Source organism: Pseudonaja textilis, chromosome 1 (assembly GCF_049901715.1).
Source record: "Pseudonaja textilis isolate UNSWEBS1 chromosome 1, rPseTex1.2, whole genome shotgun sequence".
NCBI lineage: Eukaryota > Metazoa > Chordata > Lepidosauria > Squamata > Elapidae > Pseudonaja > Pseudonaja textilis.
The window spans coordinates 81,108,004-81,132,355 of record NC_141990.1 but is presented as its reverse complement, the minus strand read 5'-3'; the positions used below and the strand labels follow the sequence as shown (position 1 = coordinate 81,132,355).

Genomic DNA, 24,352 nt, shown 5'->3' with positions numbered 1-24,352 from the left:
TAGATCATTGTGTGTCAGAGCTATTGCCTTCAGTCTAAGCTATTTGTCAGGGTGGTCATTATGGAAAAATCAGGCATTGCTGTATTGTATACACTGATTTCAACTGCTGGAGCAGGAGTGTCAAACTCAAGGCTGTGGGCCAGATCTGGCCTGTAGGGTGCTTAGATCTGGCCTGTAGGGCTACCCTGGAAACAACGAAGGACTGGCTGTGGTGCCTCTGCCAGCGAAAACGGAGGTCAGGATGGACACACGCAGTCTCCTGAACTCCATTTTTGCTGGCAGAGGGGCCATCCAAGCTGAAAATGGAGCTCGGAAGCCCGTTCTCACTGGCAGAGCACTTGGGCCCCACAGGTGTCTCCCCTCATGACTGACGGCCATGCGCATCCTAGCCATGCCCACCTGCCCCTTGAGATCAGACACAATCCTGATGCAGCCCTCAATGAAATCGAGTTTGACAGCCCTGTGCTAGAGGAAAGGCAGAATATTAGTGAATATTCAGATGAAGATAAGATTGAGATTAAAACAAAGGCATGCGCACGCATAAGACACAATGTGAAGAAGAGGAGGAGGAGGAGGAGGAGGAAGAGGAGGAGGAGGAGGAGGAGGAGGAGGCTGAATCAATCCACTGCAGGATAAAGTCATCTTCATCTGAAAATTATGGATTGTAATTACCAGTTCTGCGGGTGTGGCTTGGTGGGCATGGCAGGGGAAGGATACTGTAAAATCTCCAGTCAGAAGTGGTATTTGCCAGTTCTCCGAACTACTCAAAATTTCCACTACTGATTCTCTAGGACTGGTCAGAACCTGCTGAATACCACCTCTGATTGTAATATATCATGCTAGTCTCAGTCTTAGGTTTAGAAAAGTAATTGTCCCAAATTCCCAGTTCCTATGTCAAAGGATAGACCAGAACATGTGTCTCCTCATTAGTTTAGCACTTTAATAACCACACCACACTTACTTTCATTCTGTAGCTTTATCTGGGATAAAGTTTGTAGATACTACTCTCTCTGCCTCCTTATTGAATTACAGTATAATTATAATTGTTCTCATAAGTTTAACCACCTGGATTACCTTGACTCCAGTTTTGTGGCATTAGTATTGTTTCCTTAATGATAAAATAATTATATTGTTTCTAGTTTGTACACAGTCAGAATATAACAGCTACCTGGAAGGTGCAAGTTATTATCTAATTTAGGATAATATAAACTACATATTGGTTGTAAGATACACATAAGTACTGACATCTATTATTTTTAAATTATACATTTCTTTGGTAAGATGTCAATTTGTGTGCTTATTTGGTATGCATAAAATTGCTTCACTTAAAAGGTTATAGTGAATTTTAGTTAAATCGGTTATAAACAATCAGAAGCTATGCAAATTATAATTTCAGTAGTAGAAGCCATACAAATTATTATGGCACAAAGTAAGAAATCAGTGGGGAAACAATACAGCTCGATAAAAGGGATTCAACTAAAAGTATCGATTTGAAAGCAGAATGAGGGAAATCACCATGCTTTATTAATTCATTTCTTCAGAATAGAAAGTTTTATGTTCATTATTTGTCTCAATTTTTGCTTTGTTTAGGGTTTAGTTCAGTTGGGCAAAATAACAGCGTTGCTAATGCTTAGCTTGATTATTATTGTTCATTATTTCAATAATTCGTAATGTTTGTGCAAGAAGGAAACTAATACTTTTCTTTGATAAGATAAAGTTTACTTCAACAAACAATTGTTAGTTGTTACTAAAGCAATTCTATGATACAATTTTTCCCTTTCAAATAATATATTTCTAATAAATGTACTCCAGTGTATTTACGATTACAAAAGTACCTCAGTATGTGAAAAAGAAATGCATGTGTACCACTTTCACTTATCATTCTTGCCTGACATCTTGAAAAGACGACAATATGAATGAAAGTTGAATTAATAGGAAGCTTAGACATTGCATGATCAGTGTGTCAGCTTCCTATTCCTGCTGAAAAAATGATTTTGCTGAATAAAAGGAATCTGATCGAGATGTGCTTACCAGCAAGAGACAGGAGTGAGAATAAGGCATCCAAAGGTCTGGGATAGTTTCAGTGTAAGCCGTTTGTGTGAATGCATCCCACTCTTGCAAGCTACTACCATTTGGGTTTTAGCTATTCTGCCTGTTTCTCCCACCGCTAGTTCCAGTCCCACCTTAGGCACAAAGGCAGCTGGGTGACCTTGAATCAGTCACTCTCAGTCCTAGAAAAGAAGTTGTGGCAAGCCATTTCTGAAAGAACTCCAGTGAGTACAGTACTCCAGGCAGTTGCCCAAAGTCAAAAACTGACTCGAAGGCACAATAATTCTATATAATTATACTGGTACTTTGCATGCATGCTCTACATGTTAAAAAGCCCATTTTCGATTCAATTACTTCTCTTCTGCTGCATCCCTGGTGAGTAAAACAGCTGATGCTCAGCAAATTGCTCTGCCATGTGAATCAGCTGTGCTAAAAAAAAAACAGGAAATAAATCACAGGAAAGAGCAGGGGTGGGTGGGTGGGGCCAAATGCTCACTGGAAATACCAGTTTGCCCGAACCATTCCAAACCAGTAGAATCCCACCCCCACTGTTATGTCTTGTTGATGTTGCATTTCCAAAATAGAGTTTATTCTGTTGGTTTACTACACTGACAAGTGATAAAATGCTATTATCAGTACAATAATTCACAATAATATAAGCAGTAAATTCCTTCAAATTTATTTTGTACCATTTGAGCTTTTATAGGCAATCACATTATTGTAGCGTTTTTGCCACTATGCCAAATTCCATTTCAAAAATTGAGATATCAACGTACTCATTAGCAGCACCTAAGAAAAGCAATCCACATGTCTGCTTAATTATGTAACTTATTATTCAGCCACATGTGTTTTTTTTTAAATGTGGATGATCTCAAGGGTAATCATAGGGAAGATGAAAATGAATGATTAATTATGTTTTCTTACGCCAATACACCAGCTGTTAGTTTGATCCTATGCCACATACGGAAAGCAATTGTGATCTATCAGATGGGAAAAGGGAGACAAGATACCGTAACTGTGAGCCAGAAGTCCAAGATTGGAATCTCCAATGGCCAATTGGACCAGCAACATTTTGTGGGCTGAGGAAAAGATATATATCACTGTCATCTGGAAAAGAAATGTTGCCTTTTTATTAACTGTCTGAAATGGGGGAAAAAGATAGATGCTATAAAAATCTTAATGGATCCAAATCAATAACATATTTTATAAAAATAATGAACTCAGTTTTGATATGGTGACAGTGATAATGGAGGCATGGTGAAGAATTCCAAATTGATTTTTTTTTTCTCCAAATGGCAAACAGACAGGAAGACGGTGAATAATAATCAATATTAATTTTAAAAAAACCTTGCATATTTGGGAACATATCTATAGTAGTGGACATCTTACTGAAAGGCGGTGCACCTTTCTGCACCAGTTTGAAAGCAGCTCTAGACTTTTTGACAGCACAATTGGTAATGTCCATATTAGACATTCAGTAAAATTTTGGGTTTTCTTTTGCAACATCTGAAATGGTGGGCTTGTGGATAGTCTGATTTTCCAATCGATAGGAACATTTCTTTAATGCTGTGCTGCCAGGAGTCCTTGGAGACTATGGTGATATAAAAATATAGCAGCAAATAAATATATGAACTCTTGCCTTGCCCTGCCTCCAGAACTGAGAGCAACCATTACTTTCTCTTCTATGGTGTCAACTTCAAAATGCATCTTTTCAAGGCGTCAAACCAGTAGCTTGCATTTTGCAGTTTGTGTTTCTCCTCTGGGATATAGCCTTATTGATTTCATGCGCTCTTGTTTAGCCCAGGCAACTGTGCGCCTTCACAGAATTGCAAGTTTCTGAAAACTGTTGGGGGGAAAATGCAGCTGCAATAAGCAAATATTATTAAAAACAGTGTAAAAAAAACATGTTGGGAAGTACCAACAAAGCTATCCCTTTACTTGCAAAAGCCCCCAGTTGCTTTTAAATAAATAAATAAAAAATGAAAGAATGACAGCTGTGTGGTTGGATAGGTCTTAAATATAATTTATAAATAGCCAGATAATTGGTTGGATGCAATATGTACTTAAAAATGGATGGGGAAGCACTACTAATTTATTTGCTTTTTTTTTTAAAGGACATTTTTATTACTTTAAAATTGAGGGGATAGCATATTGATTACATTTTGTTGTTCTGCATTCTTTTATAGTCTCATGGGATAACTGGGAGGATTGTTGATTGGTTGATGGTGTTCATCGCCTCTTTCCAGGTTTTTTTTAGGTCAGCAGGACTGAAAAGGATTGCAGATCTCTTTTATAATGTTTTGGAAGATTTGTGAAGTGAAATTGACGGCAGTCTATAGGAGTAATTATTTTTTTAATAGTAAATTTCCTGTTAGGAAAAGATTGACCGTATCATAATAGGAAGAATTTACAGTAGACCAGAGGTGGTATTTAGCAGGTTCTGACCAGTTCTGGAGAACCGGTAGCGGAAATTTTGAGTAGTTCAGAGAACCGGCAAATACCACCTCTGACTGGCACCACCCCCATCTATTCTCTGCCTCCCGAGTCCCAGCTGATCAGCTTGGTCTTCTTTTGTTGCCCCACACAGAATAAAGGAGCTGGAAAGCAGGTTAGCGGGGTGGGGGAGGGAATGGAGATTTTACAATATCCTTCCTCTGCCACGCCCACCAAGCCATGTCCATCAAGCCATGCCACACTCACCAAGCCTTGCCCACAGAACCCCTAATAAAAAAATTTGAATCTCACCACTGCAGTATACCATATTTCTCTGTTAATATCAAGAAGAGTCTTTGTTCCCCTTTCATAAAAAAACTTTTGTTGTAGATTTCTGCCTTTTAGCCTGATATGATTCTACTGAAATGTTCAATCATGCTTAATTATCAAGGCATTAGATTCATAAGCTACCTTTCCCTCAGCAGCTCTTGGATTTAATAATGAAGTGGAACATCACAACATTGTCTCTATTGTTTCATTGACTTCACTGATGAAATAGCAGATTTAAGCAATAAATGTGCTTATTCTGCATTCATTTAATAATTAAGGATTACAATCCGGTGCCAAATTTTGAAAAGCCTCAGAGAGTTACATCCAGTAATTAATAAGTGGCAAGTATTGGATAAAAACCTTTCCATGAATTTGATATGAACATTTATTTACAATCACATGTTACTTCTGGTGGAAAACACAATACCTATGAAAAAGGTCTGGAATATAATTTTTGTTTTGAATTTGTATCGGTGACTTCACATGGTTTATGAATTATAAGAGAATACCAGCAGCCATTGTGTGCAGTGATTTCTTAAAAAATGATTATGTATTAGTACTGTTTTCTAAGGATTGTTCACTGTGGACAAGGCCATCCAAGAGAAAGTCAATAAGATTGGAATGACTGTATGATTAAAGCTGCACCCCCTTTTTTACAAAAATGTGTGTAAAACCTCAGTTATGTGGTTGCAACCATCATATTGATTTTTTTGCCTGTGAAAATGGGAAATATACTTTGCTGGATATGACCAACTATAGGTCAAAATCAAGAATGAAATATTAAGGAAATGTTAATTTCTGAGATTTTGTTGCTGCTTTATAAATGTTATCAGTGAATGTTTCTTTTTCAGGCATAGTAGGGAGTGGTAGAAGTTAATAGAATAATAGAGTTGGAAGGGGCCTTGGAGGTCATCTAGTCCAACCCCCTGCTCAAGCAGGAAAGTCTGTTCCAAATATTAGCCTCTACCTAGGATTGAACTCACACTGTTTGGTGCCAGTCAGCAGATGTTCCTGGTATAATCTGATAGCTGTATAACTTCTGTTTCTTAATAAGTAAGAAAAGCTTCAATGCTTGATGTGGTGAGACTCAGGCTCTGTCAAGTTCCCATCATCTTTAACAGCTCAGCTGAGGTAAAAAAAATTACTGCTGCTAGTAAAATATTTTGTGATGCACTTTAATCTATGTAGCCAGTTGAGCAAGGTATTATGACTAAAATTGGTTTTTTGTTTTTGATTTGAATCAAATCTGTCCTATTTTAAAATGTTCAGGTGAATGCTAGTACATGTTTTGGGGATTCACCATTCATTGTCACAAGAATTACAGTAAGTAGACCTGGATAAGCTATGGTCTTCTAATCGGGAAAAAATAAATCTGCTAGGCTCTTCTAAAGAGTAACAATGTGGTAACCATTTATGGTACTGAAAAACAAGCTACTGCAATCATACTTATACCAGTTTACATTGTAGGCATTTAAACATTGCACGTCCTAGGTTTATTTAGTGCTGAATCAACTTATTTACAAACGTATAGTGAATTTCAGGGAAAACTATTCAGCCAATTCTAAACCAGAAGGTGTGAAGGTGCATACAAGAATGTTATCTTTCCCCCCCCCCCATTGATTTTATAGGTCATAATGACTACATGTGCCCTGCTACCAACCAGTGTACCATTGACAAGAACAGAAGGAAAAGCTGCCAGGCTTGTAGGCTCCGAAAATGCTATGAAGTTGGAATGATGAAAGGTGGTATGTATGACCCTATAAATCTTAATCCGTTTTACAAATATTTTCCATCCTCAGAAATCCCCTATGTGACTAACTTTTCACTCATTAATCACCTTGCATCTTGTAATATTTACCTTCAGTTAAATTGGCATATGGTTACAGCTTAATTGACTTTTATCTTTAATGCTGAATTCCTATTTTTGAAGTTGTTCTGTAATCTCACTTTTAAAGGAAAGAAAGAAAACTTCTCAATTTATGATCACAACTGAGTCCAAAATTTAAGTTGTGAAGTGAAAAATTTGTGAAGTGAGTTTTGCCCCATTTTACGATTTTACTTGCCACATTTGTTAAGTGAATCACTGCAGTTGTTAAATCAGTAACATAGTTGTTAAGTGAATTGGATTTCCCCATTGACTTTGCTTGTAAGACGATTGCAAAAGGGGATTACGTGCAGAGGTGGTATTCAGCAGGTTCTGACCAGTTCTGGAGAACTGGTAGTGGAAATTCTGAGTAGTTCGGAGAACTGTCAAATACCACCTCTGACTGGTCCCAACCCCATCTTTCCTCTGCCTCCTGAGTCCCAGCTGTTTGGCTGGGTCTTCTTTTGTTGCCCTGCACAGGAGAACAGAGCTGGAAAGCAGGTTAGTGGGGTGGGGAGGGAATGGAGATTTTACAGTATCCTTCCCCTGCCACGCCCACCAAGCCATGCCCACCAAGCCACACCACACCTGCCATGCCACGCCATGCCACACCAGGCCACACCCACCAAGCCATGCTCACAGAACCGGTAGTAAAAAAATTTGAATCCCACCACTGTGTGTATGGTACATTTTTAATGGTATTTTTGTTAAAATTTGAGGTTCGGCTTATCCACAGATGGGCTTCCACATGAGTATATAATAGCTTCCCTCCTTTTCCCCTCTCAAAGTAAATTCTGGATCAGACCTAATTTATATTAGGATTTCTGCTATTCTGTAACACCTAGATACAAACTGTGAATGGGGCTAATGATCACCATCTTCCTTTAAAAGGACAAGTGCTTTTGATTAAATGCTTTTTCAATAAATGCTGTGAAAATGAATATGACTTAAGACCAATCACACAGTCCTTTTAGCTTTTGATGATGAAATGTTGCACACATGGTAAATAGTGATTTCCCCTAACTGGAAATACAATTTCTATAATAGAAAAATAAACATGACTGATTATTCCTAGATGTAAAGTGGCTATTATTAATCTATAGATTGCTGTTTACAAATAATTATTTAACTGATATTCTTTATAAACTTTGATTAGAAAGAGAAAACATTCCTTCGATCTCGTGATCTTTTCTAGTACATTTTCCACTATTCCTTTTAAAGGCTATGTCACATGTCAGTCTATCTGAGTAGTAAACTCATAATTTGTTTTCATTTTGTTACTGAAGATCATAATCTTAATCTTACCCAAGCAGAACTAAATTTAAGCATTGTTACTAAAAGCAGTCTTTTAGAAGCTGGTTCATTTATTAGTTAATTTTTTTTTTAAAGTATGATGGTTAGTCCTTACTGTAGAAGCTTGCAGAGATTAATTATTTTAGAGCAACATCTAGATTCACATTTAACTCAGTGAAAATGTTTTAAAGTAAAACCATTAGCTATTAATTCACAAGGATTATCTTTAAAGACAGACATTTATTCCTTGTTGAAAACAGTTCTTCAAAAGTTTATATCTACCCTTTCCCAGTTTTCTGTCATTGTATGATGAGATTATATTGAGTGACAAATAAAACAAGGAAACAGATGTTTTATTTTTTCCCAGAAACACAGATGCATTTATTTTAATGCATCATCTGAACTGATTCTAAGAATTCTAATTTGCCATTCAATTATTTCATGCTTCAGTGTTACAGTATACTTAAATTAGTAAAAGAGGAAACTGCTGAAAACTATTTGTATTACTCTGAACTGACTCTCTATAATATCTATGAAACAAATCTGTTCAAATGCAAACTGGTTTACAGGTAAAGGACATCATTACACTTATCAGTACTTGTGTATTTGCAGAGCCAATTAGTTGAAACATCATTGTCAAAACAAATTTTCCTTCAAAGAACTGTGCATACATGGAGTGTGCTTGTTATTTAAATGTTCTTCACAGTGAAAATCTATGATTATGTCAGCTCTTCACTTTTCTAATGTGTAAGATATACTAAATGCAGAAGGTATTTTGTGGGAGCCGTTTACTTTAAATACCCAGCTGGCTGATCGAGTGCGTTTGCATTTCTGCCTCTGTGTTTATAAACTTGCTTTTGTCACTTTTCTCTGACCAAGGTTCCTCTGAGTGTAATTTGGCTAGGAGATTAAGTGTGAATAGGAAGGTCAAGTCTAGAGTAAAGTCTTTGCCTCTCTTAAATAAAGGCCAAATGTAAAATTGAAACAGATATCTCTGAAGGTATCTTAGTCTCTTCTGAAGTAAAGGGAATCTTTTCTGAAGCAGAGAAAATCCTATCTCTAAATCTTTGGACCCATGTAAGAAGTTTTCCTGGCTTGCCCTGGATTTTCATCGTCCTTTTCAGATAAGGAGATGTCAGAGAATAAAAATACAGAATTTGAAATGCCTGTCTTGATCAAAGTTTCACAGCTTATATCAGATCCAGTCTCATCAAATTCATCACATGAATTTGCATCTTTAATTTCTTATCTTGATCCATCACTCCCAAGTGGAGGAACAGAGGGCTGAATGGCAGAGAAATCACAGATTGCAGAGTTGTGCTTGGTGGGAGAGATTGCTGGTTTGGAAGTCAGAATTGTGGTGGGCACCAATGGGGCTGAAGAAGACTATTAACGGGAACTTCATTCATTCTAAATATTTGTATACCATTTCCTTTAGAAAACTTTAGAACAGGTTTGTAATAGCATCCAAATAGTTCAAACAGAAAGCAGAACAGTTGATTACAGCATATTGTATACAATATACAGAACAAAATAAACAACAAAATATACAGTCAAACAATAAGGAAAAAAACAGAGGAGAATCAGGCAATTGCAAAGCAATGAGAATATGGCTGTTTGCAGTATGTACATTACACAAATGTTGTTAATATCATTATGCTTTTCAGATTTCAAGTTGTAAATGCAATGACTATAATAATGATGTTGTTGGTTTGTTGAGCTTTAGTATATATACAGTGAACAACCAACATACTGTTTTGTCTTGTTGATGTTGCATTTCCAACATGATGTTGCATTTATTCTTTGGTTTACTGCACTGACAAATGATACAATGTCTTAACTGTTGCTATTACCAGTACAACGTTAATGTTGTTTGTTGAAGAACTCTTTTGCCTAACCCTAACCTTCTATGCTGGGGTTGACAGGTTGGGTGGTAAAGGAACAATCAGCAGGGAGTAGAAGTCAGCTTCTTTTGTAGCTGTGAAATAAGCAAAGGGGTTTCTCTGAGTTCCCAGTGTTTCCAGTAGCCAGAACATTTGAAAACTCCCTGCTTTTGTTCTATATGGACCACAGAACTCAGTGAATGCCAAATTTTGTCCCAGCAAAATACTCAAAACGAAAAATTCCAATAAAACATTTTGAAGGGGGTTGTTTTGTCTATGTGCAAAACTAAATCCATTTTCCATGTAGGACTCACACTTATTTTTCATAATGGTCTGTGTACGAAAATAACTCATCCATCCACCTATCGCTGAAAGAATTCCTCATCGTCAATCTCCACATAAGGGATAGGCAATGAAAGCAACTTCTGCCCCGGGCAGCATACTTAATCATTATTCTAACCACAGCCTTAGGAACTTCCTCTATTTTTTTTATTTCACATGCAGCAGAGAATCATATGGTTTAGCTACCCCATTGGTTGTTCTGGATAGGATTTGGATATTATTCTCTTCAGTGAACTACACAACCATCTTTTCTGAGTTTTCTCAGAAAATCTTCTGCGCACTGCTGCAGAATATTGAAGGGAAGTATGAAATGCCAGTCTCCTGGCAATTCCCACCTTGTTCTGCAAGTAGGCACAATAACAGATGCTCCCTTGTACTGGGTTACAAGAAAAATGCTATTGCAAGTAAATAACAGCTGATTGTAAATATGCCTGAATTTTCATGTTAATGCTTCCTGTGATAGATGCATGCCATAATATTAAACAATTAGAATTGTTTTTAAATTATTCTGTGGAATGGCCTGAACTCTTATATCCTGCTGGTATTAGACTATATGTAGCACCTGTCTTTGTTTTGAGTGTAACTGTGATTTAACATTTATCCTAGCATTTTCATGTCAATATAATTCTCTGTCAACTCAAGAATGGATGAACAGCACGATAACATGGTCAAGAAAAATAAATATTGTAATCTTTTTAACTACATACAGGTTTATAATAAATTACTTTCATATGATTATACAAAATTTAGAATAGGAAATGTTGGTACTGTACATTTAGGGAAATCATTTTAGTTGTGTCTCTAAGATTGCTCCATCCGTTTATTCTTGCCATTATAAGTAAAGTTAGATGACTTCTATGTTTTACAATGAGGTGAACAATTTTTTCCCACAGCTTCACTTTGGTATATTTACGCATACCCACAAACACCCACAACTTTCAAGGACTGCTGGAGGTGTGATAGCTGATATAAGATTAGAAGAGACTGAATTTTCAAACCCTTCTTATATTTTTGTACGATAAATTTTGTTTGGCTTATTTGTACAGGAAATCTGGAACAAATATATCTATTCTACAAGGTAAATAGTTAAAATAAGACAAAAGAAAACCACATTTCTAAAATTTAGTGGTGCAAATTTGGAGGGCTCTGGAGCCTACATACAGCCCATGATCTTACAGAAGTTGCAAATCCTTGATTAGGAAACCCAGCCAAGGACTCTGAAGATCACTCCTTTCTAATATGATGTGCAATTCTTATTTGGAGGACTTACAGTATAATTACCTATTAGTTGTAAATGAGATCCATAGAAATAACACATGTTTGTGAGAAAATCTTTTCAGGGGAAAATGATTGATCATATCTCACTGCTCCCAAAAATAAGAAGGGTCGATAGACTTAATAGAAAGTTATCCTTCTGTTCTTCTGCAACATTTTACAAACCTAGACTGAATAGTATTGTCTACAGATTATCCTATGTTATAACAGCAAATAGAAAAAAAAGATGATGCATTAAGTGATATTTTAAGTAGTACTACAGGAACAGTAGCTTGAGGAAATACTTTTCTGAAAAAAACACAAATATCCCACAACGTTTCATAAAGAGCATACTGTCTACAGCACAAATACACTCAGAGTAGAAAACAGCAAAATTTGGATCAATACAAAAGCCGCTAGGATGGGGGCAGAGCCAGCTGTCAGGGAGAAAGGACATGTGAGAGGTAGCTCTGCGAAACGTGGACTCTATCCCCATTCTGCAGGACTCTACGGAGTTTAAAGGAAGCTCGGAGGGCTTCCAAAGGAGGGGGTCTCCGAAGATTAGCTACGGACGGCGGTCCGTGGTGGAAATCAGAGTAAACCAGGGACGAGCGGACGGTGGAGCAGATGACCAACAATGGCTGTCCATGAGCACTTGACAGCCGGCCATACAAGCAGTGAACTAGCGGAACGAAGGTACAGTTAAACTAACAAAAGTAACAACCTGAAAGTGAATTAGAAATTAATCTAAGAGGAGGCGCAAAACAATTGTATTGAAAAATAGCTGGGCAATTGGAGTCAGCTCTTGTTAAGGAGGTGACAGAGTTGCGAGACACATGACAAGTGGAACGAGAGGAAGATTACTGAAAGCCAAACGAGAGACGGGGGTGAAAAAACAACTGGCCGCTTAACTGTTAAGTTTTGCTTTGACATCAAAATATACGATCGTGAGAAAATAACTTGATAGCGTAGTCTCTGTTAGACAGAGGCTGTGAAAGTAAGATTGACTTGGACAGGAGAATTAGAAGAGTGATTGGTGGAAGCATTGATTGTTAATGGGGGATTGGAGGATCATCCTTGTTTCCTTTTCCTTTTCGGAATTTAGACTGAGATTTTGGATTTTGGACTGACTTAAAAAGGAAAAAAGAAAAAAAAGGTTTTCCTAAGAAAATGGACACTGGCTGGAGAATGACACAGTGAATCTAAAGAAGACAGAGAGACATTATATTGAAAAGGAGACATCTACTGATAGCAGAAAGGGGAAAAAGCAGCTTTCTGCAACGAAGTTAAAAAAGGAGAGTACAGTGACTGCTAGAGGATTGGGTCTTTCTTTTTTCCGATTCTTTTCTTCCTTTTTTTGTTGCAGGGTGAAGACATTTCGGGAAAGGACTCAGACTGACAAATCTTATCGGTGCCTTCTTTAATAATCATTTAATTGAAATTGAATTTATTAATTACCCTCCTTTTCTTTCTCTGTCCGCTCTCTCCCCTTTCCCTTGTCTTCCTTTCCTTCCTTCTCTGCTTTCATTTTTCCTTTTTTCTTTCTTTTTTCTTTTTCTTTTTTTATATTATTAAAAACTGCTAAGTTGTTTAAGAGATTTGAAAAATTGATACATTTAAATACTTGCTAATAGAGGTTTCATCAGGTGTTTAACATTACTAAAAAGTATTATTATTGTAAAGTATATATTATATAAAATCATTGAAAGTAGTTATTTAATAGATTTATAAGCTTGATTAAATAAGATATTATAGCACTATTGTCATTAATTTTTTGGAGGAAGTAGAAAAGGCAGCCCATTACCTAAGATTTCAAAATCTGAAGGAAGAAAAAGGAGAAAATGTATTGGATGTGATGGCTGATATACTGGCAAAGATATTAGAGATGGATAAGGAAGAGATATTTACAGAGATAGATGAACTCTATATAGAGTTCAAACAAACTATGCAAGAAGGTTTAACCTCCCATGAGAAGTTCACATCAGGTTAGTCAAAAAATCCATGCGAGATGAAATTTTATGCAAGACAAGAGATGAATTGCTTGAATATGTGGGTAAACAACTAACTGTCTTAAAGCAAATTCCAAAGAGGGTAAGAGATCTAAGGAGGCCATACCAGTTTTTAACATCAAAACTGATAAAATATAACATAAATTTTAGATGGTTGGTGCCAGAGGGTATTCTGGTAACATGGCAGGAAAAGAGATTTAGGCTGGATACCCTTGAAAAAGTGGAAGACTTCTTTGATCAACAATTTACTAGGGAAGACGAAACAGAAGAAGCAACACAGGAGAGAGGTAGACGAGAAGGAAGGAAAAGGGAAGTAACAAATATAGAAGGAGATACAGTAATTAATAAAGAAAAAAGGAATGGAAGAAGTGAATCCACAGAGGAAAATAAAGAATCTAAGGAGATTAGAATTACAAGGAGCACTAGACAAAGGAATCAATAAAAATTTGGATAGGTGTGAACTGATATCATTGAATATTAATGGCATAAACTCCCCAGTAAAAAGGGAAAAAATTGTTTAAAAGTCTACAGGCATTAAAGATCGACATAATAGCACTTCAAGAACTACACATCTTAGAAAAACAAAAATATTTATTAGAAAATAAAAAATTAGGGAAAAAAAATTCTGCTCTTGATGTACAAAAGAAAAAAGGGGTAGCATTTTATAGAAAGGAATGGATCCCTGCTAAGAAATTTATAAAGATAATCAGGGTAGGATTCTGATGGTCGAAATTGAATTAGGAAATAGAAAGATCTTATTGGTAGTAATATACGCACCGAACGGTCTGCAAGAATCTTTTTCCCAAAAATTGTATTAAAGAGTTGCAATATGAAGAAATTTGTATTATGGGGGACTTTAATGCAGTTGTTGACAAATTATTAGACTATAAGGGAAATAATACAAAATTAGGGAAAAAAAGAAATTACCAAAAAGTTGTTTTGATTTGAGGAAGGATTTTTATATTTGTGATGCATGGAGAGAAAGAAATTTGGAGAAAAAGCAATATACATGCTATTCTAACTGGCATTAGTCATGGTCGAGACTCAATATGACATGGATGACCAACAAATTAAATTCTGAATTAATTGAAATTAGTATTGAGCCAAATTTTCTGACAGATCATAGTATGATCAGTTTTAGCTACAAGGGACAAAAGCAAAGTATAGGATGGACACTTCAAAGATCAATTTTAAAAGAGGAAATATTTAACATGACACAAAAAGAAAAAAAGAATCAGAACTTTTTTTGATGAAAATAAAGAGGAAGATACCTCTCCACAAAATAATTGGGATACAGTCAAAGCTATGATAAGAGGAGTAGCAATAAAATGTATGGCGAAAAAAAAAATAAAGAGAAAAAACAACAAAGGAAAATATTTGAACAGGAATATAAAGCTTTGGAGAAGAAATTACAAGAGACACCACAGGAAAAACAACTCAAGTTACAAATGGAACTATTAAAACATAAAATAAACTTAACAGAGAAACAAGAGTTAGCCCACCAATTAAAAATGACTAAACAATATCAATTCGAGAATGCAAACAAACCAGGGTGCTGGTTAGTGTATAAACTGAAAAAACAAAAAGAAAAAAGGTGAATTACCAAATTAAGAAATGATCAAGAAGAGATTTGCTACCAAGAGGAAGAAAAAAGAGTGATAATTCAAAAATTTTATGAGAAATTATATATAGAGGAGTAATATCCAGCAGATGTTAAAATAAAAGAATATCTAAAGAAAGCAGGACTCACAAGAAGACAAAAATATCCTGAATCGGGAAATAACAATTGAAGAAGTCCACTGGGCAATAAATAAGCAGAAAAATGACAAAGCCCCGGGCCCAGATGGTCTCCCAGTGGAAATGTATAAATCAAAACAGGATACGCTAAGTAGTGAAATGCTTAGAATATTTAACGGTTAGAAGAAGCTAAAATCCCTAAATCTTGGAAAGCAGTGAGGATAACAATTATACCTAAAGATGGAAGTGATATCAGGGACTCTGGAAACTATAGACCGATATCCCTACTTAATGTTGATTATAAAATTTTCGTGTTAATTATTGCAGAAAGACTCAAGGAAATTTTAAATGAATATATCTCTTTAGACCAAAATGGATTTCTTCCCTATAGGCAACTTAAAAATAATATTAGGACAACTCTGGATATTATAGAATATTATGAGGACCACAGTGGTGATCAAATTGTATTAATGTTTTTAGATGCCAAAAAGGCCTTTGATAATGTTAAACGGCAGTTCATCTTGCAGCAAATTAGAGATATGGATCTAGAACAAAAAAATTTAAATATAATTTTGGCAGTATATGAAAAACAAGAAGTCAGAATCTTGGTGAATGGGAGGATAACAGACAAATTTCAAATTCAAAAAGGAACCAGGCAGGGATGCCCATTATCACCACTTCTCTTTATTATGTCATTGAAGGTCTTAGCAAGAATAATTAGAAATGAACAGAAATTAAAAGTCTAAAAATAAAAAATGAAGAATTTAAATTACAAGCCTTCGCGGATGATTTACTATTAGAGGAGCCACAAAATTTGGGACCAAAATTATTAGGCAATTTAGAAGAATTTGAAGAAGTTGTGGGGCTAAATATTAATAAGGATAAAACAAAAATTATTACTAAAAATATGACACATAAATAGAAAGAATTATTGGCAAAGAGAATGGGCATTCAAATGGTAGAAAAGATCAAATATTTGGGAATTACTGTTTTGGCAAGATATACAACACTCAAAAGAGAACATTATGACCCATTAATAAAACAAATAACTAAAGATTTGGAAACATGGGACAAATTAAGGCTATCCTTCATGGCAAGGATAGCAGTAATAAAGATGAATGTGCAGCCCAAATTACTATTTCTTTTTCAAAATGCTCCTATAAAACTAGAAAAAAAGTTTTTTGACAATTTGAATAGAATAATGACAAATTTTATATGGCAGAAGAAAAAAACAAGAATTAAGTTAAAGTTGCTGCAAGATGTTACTGAAAGAGGAGGATTTGGCCTGCCCGACTGGGAGTTGTACTACAGAGTCTCAATATTAACTTGGGCAAAAGATTGGACTAGCCATAAAAATAAAAGAATTTTGATATTAGAAGGTTACAACTTACAGTCAGGTTGGCACACCTTCCTCTGGCAAGAGAAATCAAAAGGTTATAGTTATGTGCATAGGCATAAAATGAGACAGATTATGGTACAAGATAAAAAGACAAATGTATATAGACACTCCTATTTGGCTATCAACCTTGGAAACATTGATGCATCCACACCTCTTGCATCAAGGGAAAATCGTCACCTATGAAGAGATACTAAATGAAAAAGGAGAGCTACAAACTAAACAAGAGTTGAAGAACTAGGGAATCGAGGTGGAATGGTGGGCCTATTTGCAACTCCAATCTAAATACTTAAAAGATAAGAGAGAAGGGGGAATTAGTAGAACTAGGACAAAATTAGATGAAATTTTATTAGGACCAGAGCAGAAGATGATAAAAAAATATATCAAGTTTTATTGGAATTTAAATTGGAAGAAGAAATAGTAAAGGAATTGGTGGTATGGATGAAAAATTTTGGTTATAGCATAAATTTAGACAATTGGCAAACACTTTGGAATAGAAATTAAAAAACGATTCTAGCAATACCCTTTAAAGAAAATGTGTATAAATTATTTTATAGATAGCACATACTCCCATCAAGTTTGGCAAAAATGATCTGTAAACTTTCCCCCACATGCTGGAAATGTAATAAAGAAATAGGAACTTATTATCACTTATGGTGGAGTTGCAAAGAGGTCCAAAAATATTGGCAAAATTTATATAATTGGATAGAAGAAATGTGTGGAATTAAAATACCACATAGGCCTGAACTCTTTCTGCTAGGAATTAATGTTAGGAAATATGGTAAAGAAAACATGTATTTAATGATCCTGTAATTACTGCAGCAAGGATGGCATTTGCTCAGAATTGGAAAAGTAAAGTTATCCCAAATGAATTGGAAATATTGAGGAAAATCACAATGTGTCCAGAAATGGATAAACTAACAAAAGAAGTAAAAAATAAGGAGGATTCGGATTACTATAAAACATGGGATAAATTTTATGGCTGGCTAGAGACGAGGAAGATCTATGAGAACAAGGAATAACTATACGTATATTTAAAGTGTATAGATGGAAATTATATAATATTATTATTGGATTTAGCAAGGTAATGACAATGATGGATGTTAGGGAAACTACCACGTTCAAATAGATTATCATTGTAGAGTATTTCTAAATGTTATTAGGACAAACAACAGAAATTGCAAATCTGGAGGAGGTACTTGATTAATACTTATCTATATTTAAATTCCCTTTTATAACATATTCCAGTACTGTACTGTACCAAGAATGTGAAAACATTAGGTCCAACAATTATACTGATTAGGTCCAACAATTATTCTGATTTACCTAGAAGTAGCAAAAGTTTAACTAAAGTCAACAGTTTCGCATAGTTTTTCTTTTAAGAATAGCAGAATTACAGCAAAACATACGGTAATGACAATTTTAAAAAATAAAATTGAAAGCTTCCTTCCTTCCTCCCCTCCCTCCCTCTCTCCCTCCCTCCTGCCATCCCTCCCTCCCTTCCCTTTTAAAATTACACAGTTTGAAAGCTAAAAGAGACCAGAAGTGACTCATTCACTAGCATAGTAGCTGCCCCTTCCTTCAGCTTTAGGAATCTGTTCTTGTCTGCTGCTGAGGTTCTGTCTCTTTTTATTATATCAGGAATTCATGACAAAATTTGATAAACTGAAAAAAATAGGAACATTCGTTTTTTTTTCCTTCAAGAGAAAAAGTTAACATACTCCCTTTCAGTACCAGATAATTAATAATGCTCTCTCCTTGTTTCCTATCCTTCTATGGGATAAATGGAGAACGAGTAAGAAAAAAAAGTCATATAAATCTCTTATGAGCAAGTGATGCATATACAAATTTCTATAAGTCAGTACATTTCCACTGCTGATGCAAGTGGAACGGAATATATAAATTATGCCCACAATTACAACATAAAAAGCTATCAGTGGAAATTTCTACCAAATTTATAAGTATATGCAACTTTTTATTTGTTTGCTAGGGTGAAAAACAGAGACAGTGATATGTTTCATTGGCAATAGTCAGTGGGGTTTTTTTTAAAGAGATGTATTATACAATTGGAACTTTCAGCACATTGGCACATTTTACTGTATTCATATGCAAACCTTATGTATTTCCTTTCTAATGATTACACGCTATCTGGGAAAGCCAACAGTAATTAAAATATAAGGTACATTTATTTATGAGTAATTGGGGTTTTTAATCTTGATAAAGAATCTGACATTGTTTGAAATGAATTAGTCTTTTAGTCTATGTTGCTGGTGAAATTCTTTTAGGGAAATAAGTCCAAAAAATAATATACCTAAGCATTCTTACTTAATTACTCATTGGCAGCAAAGCTAATTAATTAAATGGTCATATAGTTCTACTTTGTCTCTCTTTCTTGCTATGAAACAGATTTAGCTCTAAGAAAAAAGAAAAGAGAATTCCATCTGATCATTTAATAAGATTTAGTAGAATTTTCCTTGTGCACAGGATTTGGTACTCTTTCTATTCTTTTTTGACATCTACCTGAAGTTACTAGGTGAGATCATTCATCCCAATGGGTAAGGTATCATCAGTATGGTAATGATACCTAATTGCCCATCTCTGCTTCTGATAAACTATGCCGTGCTATTGATGTCTTATCCTGATGCTTGGCGGGTGTACAAATCTGGGTGAGAAACCATAGGTTCAACTGAATCCTGGCAAGAATGAGTGGTTCTGGGTTTTGGGGGGTCTTCTGGATCTCTGGCTTTACTATTTTTGGTATTGGAGAGCGTGGCCCAATTTTTCATAGTTTGACAACTACTAGACTGACAACTCCTGCTCAAAGAGCAGGGGCAGTAATGGCCAGTAATTGCACAGCCTTGAGGTATGCACCAGTTATGCCCTTTTCTAGATTCTGAGGCTCTACTCACAGTTGCTCACACCTTGGTCATCTCCAGAGTAGATTACTAATGTACTCTATATATTCTGGAAGGCCTATCTGGAAGCTTCAACTGGTGTAAAATGTGGCTGCAAATGTGACATGTGTACCCTTAGGACCCATTACCTTTCAGTGCTGGGAACCACATTGGCTGCCAATCTGTTTCAAAGTATAATTCAAAGTGCTTGTTTTGACATTTAAAGCCCTACATGGCATGTGATCAGGCTGTTTGAAGGTGGGGGACAACTCTCTACAGCCAACTTGCCACAGCCAACTTGGTGTGACCAACTCGTCGTGGGACAACGTGCCACAACCAACTTACCATGGGACAACTCACTGAGGGACAATTCAACAATTCAATTTAATTATTTGAAATAATTAAAACATGATTTAAATTTTTGTCATTTACCTTTCAAATTGTCTCTCTTTTGGCATCCTTTCTTTAATTATTCTATTCCATTATTTCTTCAATATTAGCATAATTCTTGTCCTGTGGCAAGTTGGGTGTGTTCAATGGCAAGTTGGCTGTGGTGAGTTGGTCACAGCGAGGTTGCTAAAAAGGACACATTTTCAGAGGCTTCCAAAGGTCAACAAGTATGGGACTAAAGTCATCTCAGGGAAGATGATGACAGTAGAAAAGGCATATCATTTGGATTCCAGGCAGGATCTGCAACATATTAGTTCTTCTGGACCTGATAGGGTGGGTAGATATAAGAGAATCACAGGAGCAAACCAAAGTGTCAAAAAAATAAATAAATCAGTTTCTCAGAAGCCACTGTTGGCATCCAAGTTCTGAAGAGCTGAAGCAGGAGATCATTTGTAGACATTTGATAAAGATATTGAGCATCCAGTTTAATAGCTCAGGATCCATGCAGACATCTATAATTTACCTGATGGTTTGATTATTTTGAATGAATTCAGTGGCAGTGTTTTGTTTGGAATCAAAATCAAAAATAATTTTCTATGTGTATCCTTTCCAGGCATTTATATTTCATGCCTAGCTTTCCTCCACAGGAAGAAGCAGGCAACCCACTTTATCTAATGTTAGAAATTAAGCAAAGTTAGGCTGGGTTAGTGCTTGTATGGAACACTATCAGGGAATACCAAGACTGATTGAAAAGTAAAATAAACATAGACTGGAAGTAATCTGCTTCTTTACTGCTATTTTAAAAAATGTAAAGAAGACATCAAGAATTAATCTCAAAGGAAAGTTTATCTTTTTTTAAAAGAGGTTCCCCCCACCCCCAGCTACTTTCTTTAAGGACCACTTGAAAACTGTGGACATCTGCATTATTTAAATGATGATGTTACAAAATGTGTTTTTAAAACAGTGTGGGTTTGTGTTTCAAAGTCTAAACAAAGAATGATAATGAACTTAACTTACTAACCATTTTATGTTCATCTAATTTTTTTGTTTGTTTTGAGGAACTGGGTTTTGGATACACACACACACACACACACACACACACTGAAAAGCAATATAGGTAGCTTTGTAGGACATAAATATAACAATATGTACAAATATGCGCTAATATATTTAGCAAGTTGTTCTGTCTTGGTTTCTTCCTTCCAGATTTTCCCTCCTTGCTTATTTTTTTATTCCACATTCTCTTAAGACAACTATTGTTTTGAATTCCTTCAGAGAGGAAAATTACTTTTGCTAGAAAAGTGATTTTCCATGCTCTTCTATCAGAGCAAATTTCCTAGTCCTAAGTGTGGTTGTAAATCAAAGGCAACCTGTACTTCTAATTTTACTAGTTCTTCCGTAAAGGCACATGTTCTGTCTCTATATTCCTTGATGCTCTATAAATTTGAATTGCAGGGGGATACAAATGCAACAAATAAATAAATGATCCATTGATCAAAAGAACATGACAATTCCCAACACCCTTAGTTTTTAGAATTTCTTCTTAATAGCACAACACATAGCCAAACCTTGGCTGACATAAGAAATCTAAACAGACCAGGATCTACTTTGAAGTTTGCTGGTACACTAGCAATAGCAATAGCACTTAGACTTATATACCACTTTACAGTGCTTTGCAATCCTATTTAAGCAGTTTACAGAGTCAGCATATTGCCCCAAACAATTTTGGGTCTTCATTTTACCCACCTTGGAAGGATGGAAGGCTAAGTCAACCTTGAGCCTGGTGAGATTTGAACTGCCAAATTACAGGCAGCCGGCAGGCAGCAGAAGTAGCCTGCAGTACTGCACTCTAACCACTGTACCACCGTGGACTACCTTTGCTGACAGATTTATCAGAACGGGGAAGTAAATAAATGCCATTTATTTATTCCCAATTTCCTAAGAAAGAAATTGAGCTGGGAAGTAAACAACTTCCCACAGAATGCAATTGCAGTCTATTTCTGTATCATTGCTGAAGAGAACTACATGGACTACATCTATGTAACCACTAGGAATCAAGATCAATTCAAGAAAGATTTTATCTTAATATTTGAATAAAACAGGAAAGTGGGAGAGTTTCATCCTTGCTCATTTCCTTCTTGTCATACAGCTTTTTAACCCACCATCCATATTTTCTCAGTTATTTCTAGAAAGGCCAAAACTTTTCTTAGAACTGCTATTTTTCCCAAAGAAGAATCTGTCAAAATATTTTTCTAATCTTCTGATCAAAATAATAACAAAACTTTGTGTTCTACTTTACCTTTAATTTCCCACCAGTTTAAAAACTTACCTTCAGTCTTTCTGTTCAGAAGCTGAAAAATAATTATAATACTGGTACTACTACTACTATTATTATTATTAATAATAATAATACATTCTGATCAGTATTCACAAGATATTCATGACTTTTTTATCTTTCATGATTCAATCAGAGGACATACATACAGCTTAGAATTGCTTTCTCTGTAACTTTAAGTAAATATTAGCTTTTCTTTCTGTGACTGTCACAATCGAACCATTCTTGATCTTGGGCATATGTTTTCTTACAAATATATTTTCTAAAAGAATGCCAAAGCTTGGAAACTAAATAATATCAACCCTGAATAAAACTTCTATGCCTGATCTCCAGGAATCATAAAACAAGTTTTCTTAGTTTGAGTATTTAAGAAAGAAATCTGGATGAAATTTTCACTTGTGAGAAAGTTCACAGATAATAATGTATTTTTTTCTTTCTGAGTCTGGGTCTGCAATGTTCTTTCCCATTTAGGAAATAGGCCTATAGCAATGGTGGCTAACCTTTATCCTGTGCCAAAAATTGTGCACGCACTTGTGCACTTGCGCTCAAGTGCCAGCACCTAGAAGGCAATGCATGCTCCCCCATGCCCTTGCACATGTTTGCACAATCCCCCCTGCCCCCTTACCTCCACTGCACCTCCCAGCTGATTTTTTGGCCTCCCAGAGACTTGAGGAAAACTTCTGCAGCCTTTGTAGGCCAAAAAATGGGCCCATTTCATCACTTCCTGTATGTCCAGAAATACAGGAAGTGATGAAATGAGCCTATTTTTCGCTCTACAAAGGCTTTCCTCAGCCTCTGGGAGGCCGAAAAAAAGTCTCAAACAGGCCGAAAATCAGCTGTGAGACGTGGGCATGCATAATAAGGTAAGTTTGCCTATGGCTCGCATGCTGGCACAAATGGCTCTGCATGCCACCTGTGGCACACGTGCCATAGGTTCGCCATCATGGGCCTATAGGTTGTTCTCTAATTCCTCATTATTCCTTGTCAAGGAATAATTTGAGAGAAGACTTATCTAAAAAACCAAATGTTATAAAGTTGAAAAGAATTAGAAAGTATATTTGAATATTGATTCTTAGCTGTCTATGACTATTTTAATGTTTTGTACAGGAGAAGATGATTTGATCAGGTATCCCAGAAATCATCTGTAAAATTAGGCTAGACTCTACATTATGAGGTGTTGAATGAACAAATAACCGGTATGAAATAATTTATTTCAGAACTGGCCCAAGGCATTTTATTCCTGTAAAGCATTAGTGCTTTACAATGTTGCAATGTTGCAATTAGTGCTTTACAATGTTGCAATTAATGTAGTGTAATTCTCCTATAAAATGCTTTTTGCTCAACTAGGTTTGTACCAGTGGTAGGATTCAAAATTTTCTACTACCGGTTCTGTAGGCATGGCTTGGTGAATGTGGTTTGGTGGGCATGGCTTGATGGGTGGGCAGGGGAAAGATACTGTAAAATCCCCATTCCCTTCCCACCCCACTAACCTGCTTTCCAGCTCCGTTCTCCTGCGCAGGGCAACAAAAGAACACTCAGCCAATCAGCTGGGACTCTGGAGATAGAGAATAGATGGGGGCAGGGGCAGTCAGAGGTGGTATTTGCGGGTTCTCTGAACTATTCAGAATTTTCATTGCCGGTTCTCCAGAACTGGTCAGAACCTGCTGAATACCACCTCTGGTTAGTAGCCTATATTTGATTTCTTTCTTTTTTCTTTTTGAAAAAGTTTTATTCAATTTTCACATATTACAGAAGAAAAAAAATCTTTTTTAAATGAACAGCATAATTCCAGGTTAACACATTTCCATTACAAACTTGACTTTCATTTCCTACTCATCTTTCACATTTGATAACTTGTCTTAATCTTACTTATATATTTTCTTTCATTTTAATTATCGAGCTTTTTCCATCTTAATTCATGAACTTTCCAAAACATTGCTTAATCAATTTCTTAGAATCCTTAGTGCATCATTATATATCTTCATATTCATTGTATTTTATATTCTTTTCTGTCAGGTCTGCAATGTACTCATCTATACTTAATTCAGCATTCCAAAAATTCACACATTTCCAACATAGAAAAAACAGCAACAACAAAGCAACACCTCTATTATTGCCAATTTCAAACTGCCATCCCTGTAGT

At 35.8% G+C, this 24,352-nt stretch overlaps 1 protein-coding gene across 4 annotated transcripts in view; it reads left to right on the top strand.

The window, feature by feature from the left end:
• Window positions 1-24,352, top strand: part of ESR1 (estrogen receptor 1) — a 233,867-nt gene that overhangs the window by 151,515 nt on the left and 58,000 nt on the right. For all 4 annotated transcript variants that reach the window (XR_015744724.1, XM_087939400.1, XM_087939398.1 and 1 more), the window contains one exon: window positions 6,441-6,557. Coding sequence is in view for 3 of the 4 variants with exons in the window: in XM_087939400.1 (XP_087795526.1) it covers window positions 6,441-6,557 (117 nt within the window). In the remaining variant the exon portion in view is untranslated. The remainder of the gene's footprint in view (window positions 1-6,440; window positions 6,558-24,352) is intronic.